The sequence below is a fragment of the Cervus canadensis genome, chromosome 3, assembly GCF_019320065.1.
Source record: "Cervus canadensis isolate Bull #8, Minnesota chromosome 3, ASM1932006v1, whole genome shotgun sequence".
NCBI lineage: Eukaryota > Metazoa > Chordata > Mammalia > Artiodactyla > Cervidae > Cervus > Cervus canadensis.
Genome location: NC_057388.1, coordinates 67,169,615 through 67,184,542, shown reverse-complemented (window position 1 = coordinate 67,184,542; position 14,928 = coordinate 67,169,615). Strand labels below are relative to the sequence as shown.

Genomic DNA, 14,928 nt, shown 5'->3' with positions numbered 1-14,928 from the left:
GGGACAGACTGTGCAAAGCTTGGGGATCTGAGACTATAGGCAAGTGAATAAAACAGAAGAGAAGAATGCATGGGGGGAAGTGAAGCATAGAGTAGTCATGGGCCAGTACACATGTTATTCATTTACAGCACCATATAAAATAGTAAAAACAACTTATTGAGCACTCATTCTGCATCAGACACTATGACTTATATATATTATGTACAACATACTGCTGTGTCTCTTACACTATTTGGTCTAAAGTTTAAATATTCTCTTAAAGACTGTATGCTCTTAAAAATTATGGAGAACCCCAGAGAGCTTTTATTTATGTAGGTTATATATATCTATTGATATTTACTGCATTAGAAGTTCAAACTGAGAAACCGAGAAATATTAATCCTGAAAACTATGGATAATATACCATTATATGTTAACATAAAAACATACTTTTAAATAAATACAATCAGAATCTCTAGCACAAAAAATATTAGAGGGAAGAATAGCATTGTTTTATATTTTTGCAAATATCATGACTGTCTGGCTTAAAAGAAGACAGCTGACTTCTTGTCTGCTTCTGCATTAACCTTGCACATTCACATGTCATATAGCTTCTGGAAAATCCCTCTGTACACTCAAGAGGGAAAGTAGAAAGGGAAAATAGTGTCTTAATAGTATTATGAAAATATTTTAGACCTTGTGCACCTTGAATGGGTACTGACAGGTTGCAGGGGTGCCAGATCACTTCCTGAGAACTGCTGTTTTAGAGGCCACAACACTTGAATCATGGCTTTTTCGAGTCTGAGACTGTGATTGTAAGCAAGTTCCTCAGCCTAGGTCTCCATTTCCTCCTTAGTGACATGGGGACACTTAGGGAACCTTAAAGGTGGTAATTGGCATGGTGTAAGCCATCAGTAAATGGCAGCAGCAGGTGATCCTTGTAACACCCCTTGAGGGTGAGCTCCAGGGCAGAACAGAGGAAACAGGAGAGCCAGGGTACAAACTCAAGTCTCTGACCTCAAAGGCTGGACTTGTGACCACTGTGTTATACACATGCCATGTTGAGATGTTCTGAGCAGAGATGTACTTTAAAGAGATTAATGTGACCAGAGCTTAGGAAAACCAGTCTGGTTGTGGCTTAGAGGATGGAGAGGTGGCGCTGGGACTGCAGACAGGGGCTCCATTAGGCCAGGCAGGAACCATCAAGTTTCCTTTGGGCCATGCTGTATCAGTTTGACCTCTGGAAGGGCTGGCCAGAGACAGCGCTGTGGGTAAGGAAGAGGAACTTCTCAGGTGGTGGACTGGGCAGGACTCAGGCCCATGAATGTGGGCATGAAGGAGGTGGAGGAGTCTTAAATCTCTCTGGCATTTCTCACTTGAGCAACCCCATCAAATATGTGTGACCATATATTCAGAGTATCGTCAGCCAGGGAAGCCTTGGTGTCCAGGGCCGGTCACTTTCGCATGGAGCACCAATGTGGCTGATGATAGTTTCCAGCCCTTCCAGAGGTCAGACTGATACAGTGTGGCCCAAAGTCCCCACCATAACCACATTTTTTACCATAAACTATTTAGCATGGTCCAAAGTCCCAGGTATATAAAAGTCCCAGGGATATTCCAAGGGCTTAGAGGGTATCTCACAAGAGATGGTTGAGATCCAGTCTTTTCTTTGTCAAATATACAGGGTGTCAACAACTCAAGCCTGATGCGTTACCCTTTACTGCACTTGTATCCAGCTGCCTACTTAAAAGGATTCTGGAAAAAAGTTACCACCTAATTTTTTCATCAGAGCACCCAAATCTGCTCTGCCCATAGTCTTCCTTATCTCAGTTCACAGAAACTTCACGCTTCTAGTGGCTCAGGCCACAGACCTTGGGGTCATCCTTGACTTCTCTCCTCCCACATCCCAAACTTAACTCTGGCCAATCTTGTTGATTCTATCTTCAAAGTATTTCCAGTTTCTTTCTGCTTCCCTCCCCGTCCACTATTTCCACCCTGGTCCAAACCACCGCTATTTCTCTCTGAATGAGTCCAACAACGTCCAAACTGGCTCCTTGTTTCCACCTGTGGCCCCTGCAATCTCCTCCAGGCAGCCAGACGACCCTTTAAAATCATAAGTCAAATCATATCATTCCTCTGCCCAAAACCCTCTATTGACTTTTAGTCCCACTCGGCAAAAAAATGAAATCTTCTGACCCCAAGTACCTCCCTGCCCGAATTTTGGTTTGCAAACTCTCAACTCACAGTGCTCCACCTGCACGGGCTTCCTTCCTCACTCTCACCAGACACACCCCTGCTTTAGACTTGTATTTGTATTGAAATAGTCATCTTCCCTCCCCACTCTTTTTGAGTATTTTCCTCCACAGCACTTTTACAGTTGTCATACCACTCATCTGCCTGTTTATGAGCTCACTGTCTCCACCTCCAGCCCTCACCCTCTGCCCCCACCAGACTCTATGCTCCACAAGAACAGAAACTTAATTTTCAAAATCTCTCCTGTATTCCCTGTATTGTTGACTGGATGAATGTGTAGGCAATAGACTCTGCAGCCTATTGTTCACTCTTGGATCATTTTGATTCTACAAAAGCTTGATGATTCAGAATCTGACAGTATTTTCTAAATAAGCAATGTAATTCTTCCATGTGGTCAAATACTTCCCATTTTCAGGATAAAATAGAAAAGGATAATTTAGGGTAGATTCTCCAATGTGTAGGTAAGCTCCATGGGGGCAGGGGTTATGTCTGGCATGTGTTTGACGCTCATGAATATTTACTGATTGACCAAAGAACATTCCTACCTATTCTTAAGATCACAATCTGGCAGCACAGAGAGAAATTTAGCAATAATTTGTCCATTTGATGTTGGGGCCATGTGAGATTTGTGGATAAGTGACCTATTCAAGTTTTACCAATAACTAGAATTAAGTCCCCAAGTCCCATCCCAGAGTTCTTTTCCTGTTCAATGAGCTCCCTATGTCAGCTTCAGAGACCTTTGGGACTAAAATTAGAGAATAAGGACTTGGAAGGGAAAAGGGTGTTGGGATCTCACTGTTTCCATCTTATTTTGCAGCAAGAGGAGCTGGATTTTGAAACATGCCAGACATGCACTCACATTCCCTCACTGCTATTAAGAAGTTGGGAGAGTTTGGTCAAATTGCTTAACTTCTGGTCCTCAATAAACACGTCCATTAAATGGAGATTGCCTAAATAGGGCTGTGGTAATGCTTCCATAGTGAGTTTGCAAAACTGTAACATTATAACTCAGAAGTGAGAAAAATTAATCCTTTCACCTTGTGGGTAACTGATGTAGTCCTCCTCATGAGCCCTTTACCTAATGGTTAGCAGAAAAACAATTCAAGGTTTAATTTTGTTTAGTCTAAATAGATACAGAATCTCAGTAGGAGACAATAGTCTGGAGATGGAGCATGGTGTGGTGATAGTCACACAACAGTGTGAATGCACTTAATGCCACTGACTTTTACATTTAAAAATGTACAAGCTTTGAGTTATAATTACTGGAAACGTAATATCTAACATGATGACTAGAGCTAGTTCTGCCGTAAGGTAAAATTGGAAGTTGTTTAGAGAGTAGATCCCAAGAGTTCTCAGCATAAGGAAAAAAACATTTTTGGGGGTCTTTTTTTTTACTTATATGAGAAGATGGATGTCAACTAAACTTGTGGTAATGATCACGTCACAAGATATGTAAGTCAAGCCATTATGCTCTACACCTTAAACTTACAAGGTGCCATACATCAAACAAAGCTGGATAAAACTAGGGGGAAATGGGTAAAATGTTAAAACTTTATGTATCAATATGTGTGTGTGCAATGTGTTGGTCACTCAGTCGTGGCTGACTCTTTGTGACTCCATGAACTGTAGCCAGCCAGGTTCCTCTGTCCACAGCATTCTCCAGGCAAAAATACCGGAATGGGGAACCATTTCCTTCTCCAGGGGACCTTACTGACCCAGGAATCGAACCCACCTCTCCTGCATTGCAAATGGATTCATTATCATCTGAGCCACCAGGGAAGGCCATGTATCAATATATTTCACCACAGTAAAAAATCAGGGAAAGAAACTGGTCTGATAATTTGGATAGTCTGTTCTGGCAATTCTGTCACTTCCGGAAAGATGGTGAAACTCTCAGGATTCCCAGGCTTGGCCACCCTTTTCCTCACTAAACTGTGTTTGGATATACGCAGAGGGGGACATGGAGGCGTACGTGATTCTGCAGCAGAGGCAGAAAGGTCCCCTGGTGTGATTTCCTTGGCCCGCTTGGGCGCCTAAGCGCTGCCTGCCTCCTCCCAACCCTGGTCCCATGGCTCCAGGCTGAGGAAACACCACGTATTGTGACATCTCAAAATTTTCGTTGTGACGCTGGTTGGGGAACGGCGCTGTAGTTTGGCTGGCACGGAGGGCAGCTGTGAGTCACCCGTGGCCCCTCATCCCCCTCCCCCTGACTTCCGGGCCGCCAAGCCCGCTCCTTCTCACCGGCTCTGAGGTCCGCCCTCCTCTCCATCCACCGCACCGCTCCCCTCCCGTTCGGGCGTCCTCTTACCACACCCGGGGGCGTGCTTACACTCTGCGATTAATCACTCACCACTGGCCTCCCAGCAGACTGGAAGCTTCTCAGGGAGGAAGGCTGTGTATCACCAGTGTCTGGGACCATTCCTGGGTCAGAAAATGTTTTTCAGAGAAAACATCCATCTCAGTGGCTGCCTGCTCCCTGTCTGCAGGCCTTTGTTATAGTACCTAGGAGGTGTCCCGGCCCCTACCTTTACATCCCAAAGACAGTACAAAAGGAGTGCATGAAATGCTGTGAAAAGAAACACACAGTTCTTACCAACATGCCATTTTCTAAGTCCTGGAACAATCATGACATTAGAAAGTGGCGTTCCTGCTTTGTGGTGAGCAAATGCTGGTCAACAGACTATGTGAGGTCTGAACTGTCAGAGGAAGAAGAGAGAGAGTGTATGTGTGTGTGTAAAATTCCCAGCTCGTTAGCCAATTAAAAAATCATTGCTTTAGCTGATACATCTTTCCCAGATTGCTGTTTAAACTATGGCATTTAATAAAGAAGAAAGGCTGCCTTTAAGTCATTTTAAATGTGACAACAACAATAATATCACAGAGAACCAGTTTTTAAAAAGCACAGTTAATCATAATTCATCCTTGGAAGATAACTGGGAGCCAAAACAAATTATATGTTAAGAAAAAAAAAAAAAAAGCTCCAAAGCCTATTTACTTACTGAAAATTCCTCCAAAATCTCAGATGAGAAGATGACGGTGAACATAAGGTCCAAGTGCTTGTTTTTTTGGCCCAGGGCCGCCTCCTGTCCTGGGGCCTGAGTACTGCACTTTGGGGCTCCCTGCCCTGTTGAGTTCAGCCACCAGGGAGAATGGCGGCCAGAGAAGACCAAGGTTGAGAGAGTTCTTCCCGACTCTGGGCTGGATTTTCTGGCAGAGACCGTCCCTCCACTACAGCTCTGTACCGCCCTCCTCTCCTCAGAGCTCAATTCTGCAGGGGCGGTTACAACTCTCCAATGTTGCTAATACGCCTTAATCCTGCTAATAGCCCACCAAGTAGACCCTTCATTAAAATCTCCTGAGCTACAGAGTTGGCTTCTCTTTCCTGAAGGAACTCTAACTAATTAGCCTGTAATAAGAAACTCCTGACTGGCACCAGCTAGGGCCCTGATGTCCTGATTTGCGGGTCACTGATGGACATTAATTATGTTAATACAGATATTCCATCAGTACTACTAGATAATACAGCTGAGTTCATAAACTAAAGGCCAAGAACTTGTACCTTCAAATTTCATTGCCTTCCTCAAGTTGAAACCTTAGGACGCTTTCATATCTATTCCAACAATGGCCAATGTTAAAATAGTCTGAAGTTGCCTTTTAAGATTTCCTTTAGTGTTGTTGTTTGGAATAATGTTGATCTTTCTTTAATGGCAGGTTTGATACAGATCAACAGGCAATTCAATATACATATATGAAAGTTAGCAATAATTTCATGATGCTTAGATGCAAATGTCACTAACTGTCCATAAAATGTATTTGATAGCTTGTTTTTCTTTTAAGCCAGGATCCAAAAGTTCATGAGTGGCTTCTGGTTGTCTCTTTAGTGTTTTGGAGGAGGCAAAGACTGTGTGTGTGTAACTCTACGATCCACTGTATGTGTGACACTGTAAACATGTGAACTAAATCAAATGGAACTTCAGGGAAGGCTAGGTGTTCAGGGTATTGCAGAGGACACAACTTGGGTGTAGGAGGAGATGAGTCAGCCATTCATCGGGGCCATTAAATTAGTGTGGGTAGTCAGCATTTTCGTTTTTCACGTTAGGACACACAAAAAATAATGATATTTCCATAACACTCTGGATTGAACAGAGGGGGCTTCTTGGGGGCTGTCTGAAGCTCCAGCTGCCTCAGGCTCTTGTCCCAGTGGTGGGGGACCTACATTTGCAGTGTATCTTGGAAATGTTCAGACCAAAAATATGACAACTTTTGTCAAAGTTTCCAGGCTTCTTTGTGTCCTGGGGTATTTTTTTTAATTTCCAACCCCATCACTTTAGTTAATGTTGTGTGTTTCTCCCTCAAGAGTCTCAGCTAGAGTCTTGCTCTGTCCCTTCAGCAGCCACATATGCCCATTAACCTGGAAACACAACGACAGGGGCAGCCTTTTTCCATGTTATTTATTCAGTCAACTAGCTACACGTGGGGGAAAAGCAAATTAGTCGGAGCTTTTGGGGGAGGCCTGGGTGGATGGGTGGAAGATTGGAATTTTAAACAGAAAATAATCTTATAAACAGTTAGATGAGAGATTTACAAAATCCATTAAAAAAAATAGTATCCTCTGAGGGTAACACACAAAGATAAAATCATCACAAATAAATTAACAACCTCTGATCATTGCATTCCTCAAAACCAAAGTTCCTGAAAATGGTTTGCATTTCAGATTGCTGCAATTTGCAGATACTTATATGGTCTATATTTCCAAAAGAGAAAAATAGAGACGAACATCAAGCAACAGATTAATACAATGTAGGGAAAATTGAGCACATGAAAGTAGCTATCATTTGGTAGCAAAAATAGAGTTATGCCAATGTTAATATCAAAATTAAAGACATTAAAATAAATTATGTCAATACAACTGCTTATTGCTTCTATTCATAACTAAAAGGTCTGAGGAAATTCTATGATAGCTGGAAGGCATAATATAACCTACAGAATAAGGATTAGACCTACAAGTTTCAACAATCAAATAGAAACTATCATTTTTCTTTTAGTGTTGACATTGTTAATAGCAGGACAAGGTCACTCATCATAAATCTGGAAAACACAGAAGGACAGTGCTTGAAGCCCAAGTCAATGATTTACTGGGAGTAATTAAAAATAGTGAGAAAAGCAGCAGCCCAAATGAAGTAAATTTGTTGTTTTTTTTTTAGTGGTTTGTCTATTTTTCTCTCCCAGAGAGTCCCATAGGAAGCAGATGAGGCCTTGGGGGCTGTCTGGGCATTCTGTGGGGTTAATGACAGTTGTCCTAAAGTGAACTCTGTTTAGTTAGTACCAGAACCAGCCTGGCCTCTAGGAGGTGAATGGCATGGAGAAAGAAGCCATACTGAGACTTTGATTATTACATTTGACTCCAGGAAATACCATCCTAGGCTTTGGGACCTGGGGAGGGAATGATCTGCCAGGCTACATGGGAGACTGTGGCCCCTTCCTGAAAAGCATCTCCTGCAGCTTGGGACAGCCAGCAGGGGCGACAGCATCACATCACCTGCAGTGTAATGTGGGAAATTGGACTGCACATAGTCCCATTTCCAAGAACAGCCGTGCAGTTCACCGACGTTTGGGATGGGAGGACCAGGAATAAAATAGAGGTGACAACGTGTACCTTCAGCTATGAAGGGATTGGCATTATGTAATTGGGAGATTCAAAATCCAGAAAAGTCAATTCTGCCTCAGTTCTCAAACAACACCATGTTTCTGCTTCCTTCATCTTAAGAATATAAAATGTCCTTGAGATACAAATTAGGTTGAGAAGGTGCTTTTGAGAATAGAGACTAAAGGAAAAAAGAGCTGTATCCCCCTCAAGGGAATTTGAGGATTATAATAGGATGTATCATCAAGCCATTTAAATGTCAGAAAAACCCTTTATAGAGGTGGGTACTAATAGGTTTTAAAATTGGCATACATATTCAAATTCATCCACACTCCCATCTCAAATGACGACAAAGGTGACATTTGGTCCCTTGATCCTTGTGATTACAAAATGAACCATAAGATCAATTGAAATAGCAGCACTGGGACAATTAAAGACTTGGCAAAGACCGCATGACAAAGCTACATCCATTCAGGTTGCATGTTTTGTTCTTGTTTTGAGCCAACCTCTGCCGCAGTCAGTATTACTCAAGTTCTACATTTACCTTCACACTGTGAAAATGAGATTTGTTTTCCCCTGGAGTACCCTTAAAATCCACAGGCCTCTTCTTCCTGTCTGTGAGCAGAATTCAGATAGAAGCTTGAAAAGAAAAGAACAAAGCCCATACCACAGAATTTGATCATTTCCATTAGGAATGGAAATGATATTCTCACTGTGCTCATCTTGACATCTTGATAAAATGGAATGGATGAAAGCAATATTTAATGAATTGTGTATTATTTTAAAATGCTAGTCACTTGCAGATTCCAAAAGGCTACTGATCCACTTTAACTCTATTTTGAAAATGGAATACTCTCTAACTAGTTGTTTGTGTGACACTGAAAAACAGTAAATCTTTTTTTCCATTACTTATTTGATTTTTCACTCATTGCACTCTTTGATGTTATTTAAATATCTAAAAATGTTTTCTGGAGAAATTTTTTTTTACCACATCATTTTATTAATATCCCATAGGATTGTTATGGACTTCAGAGGATGCTTAAAATTCAAGCTTTGGTTTTAAAGTAATATGGGCAGAAATTGGAACTGCTTTGATCACAGAATTCAACTACTGCACATATTCTATTATTGTAACTGGCAATAACATTTAAAAAGGCAAAGTTTCTCTTTTTGGTAGTTATAATCTGTATCATTCAAGACTGCTGCAAAACTCACAAATGAGTGATATGAGTTAAGAAGAAAGTGTAGGAAGGGGATAAGAAGACATTTAAAGCTTTATCAGAACACAGCACAAAGGAAGAACTCAATTCTCTACATTTTTCCATAAGGCAGATGGTCAAACTTTTTAATACAAGGTTTAAAATACATTGCTTATTAAGAGGTAGAAAATACCAAAACAGTATTTAAGGAAAATGTGTTGAGTTACTTAAAACAATCCGCTACTTTATTAAACTTCTGGAAAGTCAAAGTGCCATGTGGAATGCCCTGTGTATTTTAACACTAAATTGGGTCACTTCACACTCAACAGAGATGTGGGCAAATAGTGGGGGAGGTTGGGGTGGAGTAGGAAGAGAAAACAGTTTTTGTTAACTTGTAATGAATTTAAGGAGAAATTTCCTACTGTCTGCCTGGAACCTCATTATGACAATTAATAAACAGGGATTTCTCAAATTATCAACACTTTCTCTGTATGATTTTGCACATAGGCAATGAAACTAGAGGGAGAGATGACTTCAAATGTCTCCTTCTTCAAGAAGGTACCACACCCATCTTATAAAAAAACATACATCTCACTAATCTTATTCCATTCTCTCCAGTCACTGAAATGCAAATACGAGTATTCTTCAGACTCCAGCATCATCAGAATTGTTCTGTGTGAGCAATTCGAAAGCTGTCTGAGGCAAAAATATACCTGAGCTACCAAAATAAACCTGGGTAGCTTATGCATGGGTGAGTAACCCTAGGTATTCTTTTTCCTTAATGCACCTGGGAGAGATGGGTTTTCTTTCCAACCTATTCTATAAGGCATAAATTTAATTAGAATTTTCCTAACCTTTGGAAAATTAGTGTTAAAGTTTCTTTTTTTACCCACACATTAACATTCAATCTTTTATTTTTATTAAATAGTTTATATATAAAAAGAAATATCAAGGTGTTCTACATTCATATAAACAATCGTGATAATATTTGAAATTGTAAAGAAACCTACTGAAGAAAATATATACTTAAATACTTACAACGCTAAGCTAAGAAGCACAAGTGATCATTCTAGATAATATTGTTTAAATAGACACAAGATGGTGGCTTCAGAAAGCAAACGCAGGAGAAGCACAAAGATGTCTTGTTCTTTCCTCTTTCACCACAAGACAGGATGGTCCAGTTTGGAAAAACCAAAATCTTTCCTAAGTTCCAAATAGGTGCCGTTGCTCACCCAAGAGTCATCAATGGATTTCCTGTGGAAGTGAAAGAATTTGTTGAAGGCTCTTGACAAGATTGTCATAGTCTCTATTTCCCTTTTCAGTTCCTCTCCGCCCTGTCCAGCCCTCCACCCCTCCCCCGCTGCTGCCCGTCCACATTATCATTTGCATCTGCACGCCCTGTCCCTATGGCCCAGAACAGGGCTGCCTAGCTACTTCTGACTTTGGCTTCTTGAACTTAGAGGCTGTGAGAAATGGTACTTCTGAGACAAACGGGTGAGGGAAGACTCTGTGGTACAGAAAACATGGCTGAGATGACAGCCACCACCTTGAGTATGACTATGTAAATGCTGCAAATCAGGCTGTTCAAATCAAGTAATAAATTAGCAGTAAAAAGAAAAGGAATTGGAAGTCATCACAGTCTAGAGTTAACAGCCTTGGTTCACTATTTGACTAGATGTTCAGTTCAGTTCAGCGGTTAAGTCATGTCCGACTCTTTGCGACCCCATGAACCGCAGCACGCCAGGCCTCCCTGTCCATCACCAACTCATGGAGTCCACCCAAACCCATGTCCATTGAGTCGGTGATGCCATGCAACCATCTCATCCTCTGTCGTCCCCTTCTCCTCCTGCCTTCAATCCTTCCCCAGCATCAGGGTCTCTTCTAATGAGGCAGTTCTTCACATTAGGTGGCCAAAATATTGGAGCTTCAGCTCAGTCCTTCCAATGAATATTCAGGACTGATTTCCTTTAGGATGGACTGGTTGGATCTCCTTGCAGTCCAAGTGACTCTCAAGAGTCTTCCCCAACACCACAGTTCAAATTCATCACAGAATCAATTCTGTGGTGCTCAGCTTTCTTTATAGTCCAACTCTCACATCCATACATGACCACTGGAAAAACCATAGCTTTGACGAGAAGGACCTTTGTTGGCAAAGTAATGTCTCTGCTTTTTAACATGGTGTCTAGATTGGTCATAACTTTTCTTCCAAGCAGCAAGTGTCTTTTAATTTCATGGCTGCAGTCACCATCTGCAGTGATTTTGGAGCCCAGAAAAATAAAGTCAGCCACTGTTTCCCCATCTACTTGCCATGAAGTGATGGGACCAGATGCCATGATCTTAGTTTTTTGAGTGTTGAATTTTAAGTCAGCTTTTTCACTCTCCTCTTTTAATTTCATCAGTTCAGTTCAGTGGTTAAGTCATGTCCGACTCTTTGTGACCCCATGAACTGCAGCATGCCAGGCCTCCCTGTCCATCACCAACTCCTGGAGTCCACCCAAACCCATGTCCATTGAGTCGGTGATGCCATGCAACCATCTCATCCTCTGTCGTCTCCTTCTGCTCCTGTCCTCAATCTTTCCCAGCATCAGGGTCTTTTCAAATGAGTCAGCTCTTCGCATCAGGTGGCCAAAGTATTGGAGTTTCAGCCTCAACATCAGTCCTTCCAATGAACACCCAGGACTGATCTCCTTTAGGATGGACTGCTTGGATCTCCTTGCAGTCCAAGGGACTCTCAAGAGTCTTCTCTTAACACCACAGTTCAAAAGCATCAATTCGGCGCTCAGCTTTCTTTATAGCCCAACTCTCACATCCATACACGACCACTGGAAAAACCATAGCTTTGACGAGAAGGACCTTTGTTGGCAAAGTAATGTCTCTGCTTTTTAACATGCTGTCTAGGTTGGTCGTAACTTTTCTTCCAAGGAGTAAGCGTCTTTTAATTTCATGGCTGCAATCACCATCTGCAGTGATTTTGGAGCCCCCCAAAATAAAGTCTGTAACTGTTTCCACTGTTTCCCCATCTATTTGCCATGAAGTGATGGGACCAGATACCATGATCTTAGTTTTCTGAATGTTGAGCTTTAAGCCAACTTTTTAACTCTCCTTTTTCACTTTCATCAAGAGGTTCTTTAGTTCTTCTTCACTTTCTGCCATAAGGGTGGTGTCATCTGCATATCTGAGGTTATTGATATTTCTCCTGGCAATCTTGATTGCAGCTTGTGCTTCATCCAGCCCAGCGTTTCACATGATGTACTCTGCATATAAGTTAAATAAGCAGGGTGACAATATACAGCCTTGACCTACTCCTTTCCCAATTTGGAACAAGTCTGTTGTCCCATGTCCAGTTCTCTCCTGTGTACAGATTTCCCAGGAGGGAGGTAAGGTGGTCTGGTATTCCCATCTCTTTAAGAATCTTCCACACAGTTGTGATCCACACAGTTAAAGGCTTTGGGATAGTCAACAAAGCATAAGTAGATGTTTTTCCGGAATTCTCTTGCTTTTTCAATGATCCAACAGATGCTGGCAATTTGATCTCTGGTTCCTCTGCCTTTTCTAAATCCAGCTTGAGCATCTGGAAGTTCTTGGTTCACATACTGCTAAAGCCTGGCTTGGAGAATTTTGAGAATTACTTTGCTAGCGTGTGAGATGAGTGCAATTGTATGGTAGCTTGAACATTCTTTAGCATTGCCTTTCTTTGGGACTGGAGTGAAAACTGACCTTTTTCAGTCCTGTGGCCACTGCTGAATTTTCCATATTGGCTGGCATATTGAGTGCAGCACTTTCACAGCATCATCTTTTAGGATTTGAAATAGCTCAACTGGAATTCCATCACCTCCACTAGTTTTGTTCATAGTGATGTTTTCTAAGGCCCATTTGACTTCTCACTCCAGGATGTCTGGCTCTAAGTGAGTGATCACACCATCATGGTTATCTGAGTCATGAAGATCTTTTTTTGTATATGTCTTCTGAGTATTGTTGCCACCTCTTCTTAATATCTTCTGCTTCTGTTAGGTCCGTGCTGTTTTTGTCTTTTATTGGGCCCATCTTTGCTTGAAATGTTCCCTTGGTATCTCTAAGTTTCTTGAAGAGATTTCTAGTCTTTCCCACTCTACTGTTTTCTTTGCACTGATTTCTTCTATTTCTTTGCACTGATCACTGTGGAAGGCTTTCTTATCTCTTCTTGATACTCTTTGGAACTCTGCATTCAGATGGGTATCTATTTCCTTTTCTCCTTTGCCTTTTGCTTCTCTTTTTTTTCTCAGCTATTTGTAAGGCCTCCTCAAACATTTTGCCTTTTTTGTATTTCTTTTTCTTGGGGATGGTTGTGATCACTGCCTCCTGTACAATGTCACAAACCTCTCCCCAGAGTTCTTTAGACACTCTCAAATCTAATTCCTTTGACTCTATTTGTCACTTCCACTGTATAATCATATAATACTAGATATTACATAGATCCAAATTCAAAAGGTTCAAAAGAGTGAAGAGCTGAATTTTTCCATCCTACTCCCAGCCTCCTGGTTCTCCTCAGAGACAATAATCTTAGCAGCTTCACTCTTTCAGAGAAATTCCATGTGTGTGAGCTTGCATGCATGCACATGCATGCTCCACTCCTCTCCTTTTTTTCATACAATGGTAGCCCTGGATGGTGTCCTACCCCTTAAATTTTTGCATACCATATATACTTGTAATCCTTTTCCATTGTCAAAATAAGGTCAGCAAACTATAGCTTAAGGGCCAAATCCAGCAGTTGGTTTTCTTTGTAATTCCATTTAATTGAAACGTACCATGCCTGTTCATTCAAATATTGACTATTTGCTGCTTTCGCGTTGCACAGCAGGGTTGAGTCATCACTACTGAGACCTCACACCCTGCAAAGGTAATAGTCCCCATTTGTCCTCTGCAGGGAAAGTTTGGTTTCTCTGGCAAAAAAGGAATTCCTCATTTCCTTTTTAAACAGTTGCATGATATTCCATTGTGGGGATGGACCACAATTTAACAGGTACTTGACTGGTGGACACTGTGTTGTCAACCTCTAGCTATTATAAACAAAACAGATGTTATTTTGTATGTGTGTGAGATTTATTATATTAAAAATTCCTGTAAGTTAAAACATCTGGGTTAAAGAGTATGTACGCTTGTAATGTTGACTGATACTGTCACACATTTTAGAAAAAGTGAGGACTGCGTATTTATCCACATTCTTAGGAACATAGTTTTTTTTTTTTTTAACTTTTTATTTTGTATTGGGGTACAGCCAATTAACAATGTTGTGATAGTTTCAGGGGGACAGCAGATGGACTCAGCTGACTGAGTCCATTATACATGTATAATAGAGCTGTATACATGTATTCATTTTCTCTCAAACTCCCTTCCCATCCAGGCGGCCACAAAACATTGAGCAGAGTTCCCTGCGTTATACGGCAGGTCCTTACTGGTTATCCATTTTAAATATAGCAGTGTATACATGTTGATCCCAAATTCCCTAATTATCTCTTTCCCTCAGTCTTATCCCAGCAACCATAAGAGGAACATGGATTTTTATCATAATTGTTTCCCTGTTCCAATAAAGGGATGTGTTTAAAATAAGTCAATCTGCATATCAGATATTTTTCTTTGAAACAAAGATGACTAATGCTGCCAGAGCTATAGTTTCCACTTGGAATTTCCATTGATTCTTTGGCGACTCCTTAGTATCAACAGAAACATCTAAGTGCCCATATTCCTCCTCTGTGTCATCTCTGCCAGCTTCTAACTGGAACAGTTCCAGGACTGCTACTGCTGAACAATTCCCACCTTTTCTCACATTTTTACCTGCCACACCCAATACTCTGATAATTTTATAGACAATCAAAA

The 14,928-nt window shown here is 41.2% G+C and overlaps 1 protein-coding gene across 3 annotated transcripts in view; it reads right to left on the bottom strand.

The window, feature by feature from the left end:
* Nucleotides 1–6,664: 6,664 nt before the first annotated feature.
* Nucleotides 6,665–14,928, bottom strand: part of OSBPL3 (oxysterol binding protein like 3) — a 196,488-nt gene continuing 188,224 nt past the window's right edge. For all 3 annotated transcript variants that reach the window (XM_043463374.1, XM_043463376.1, XM_043463375.1), the window contains one exon: nt 6,665–10,329. In XM_043463374.1, coding sequence (XP_043319309.1) covers nt 10,233–10,329 — 97 coding nt within the window. In that variant the 3' untranslated portion in view covers nt 6,665–10,232. The remainder of the gene's footprint in view (nt 10,330–14,928) is intronic.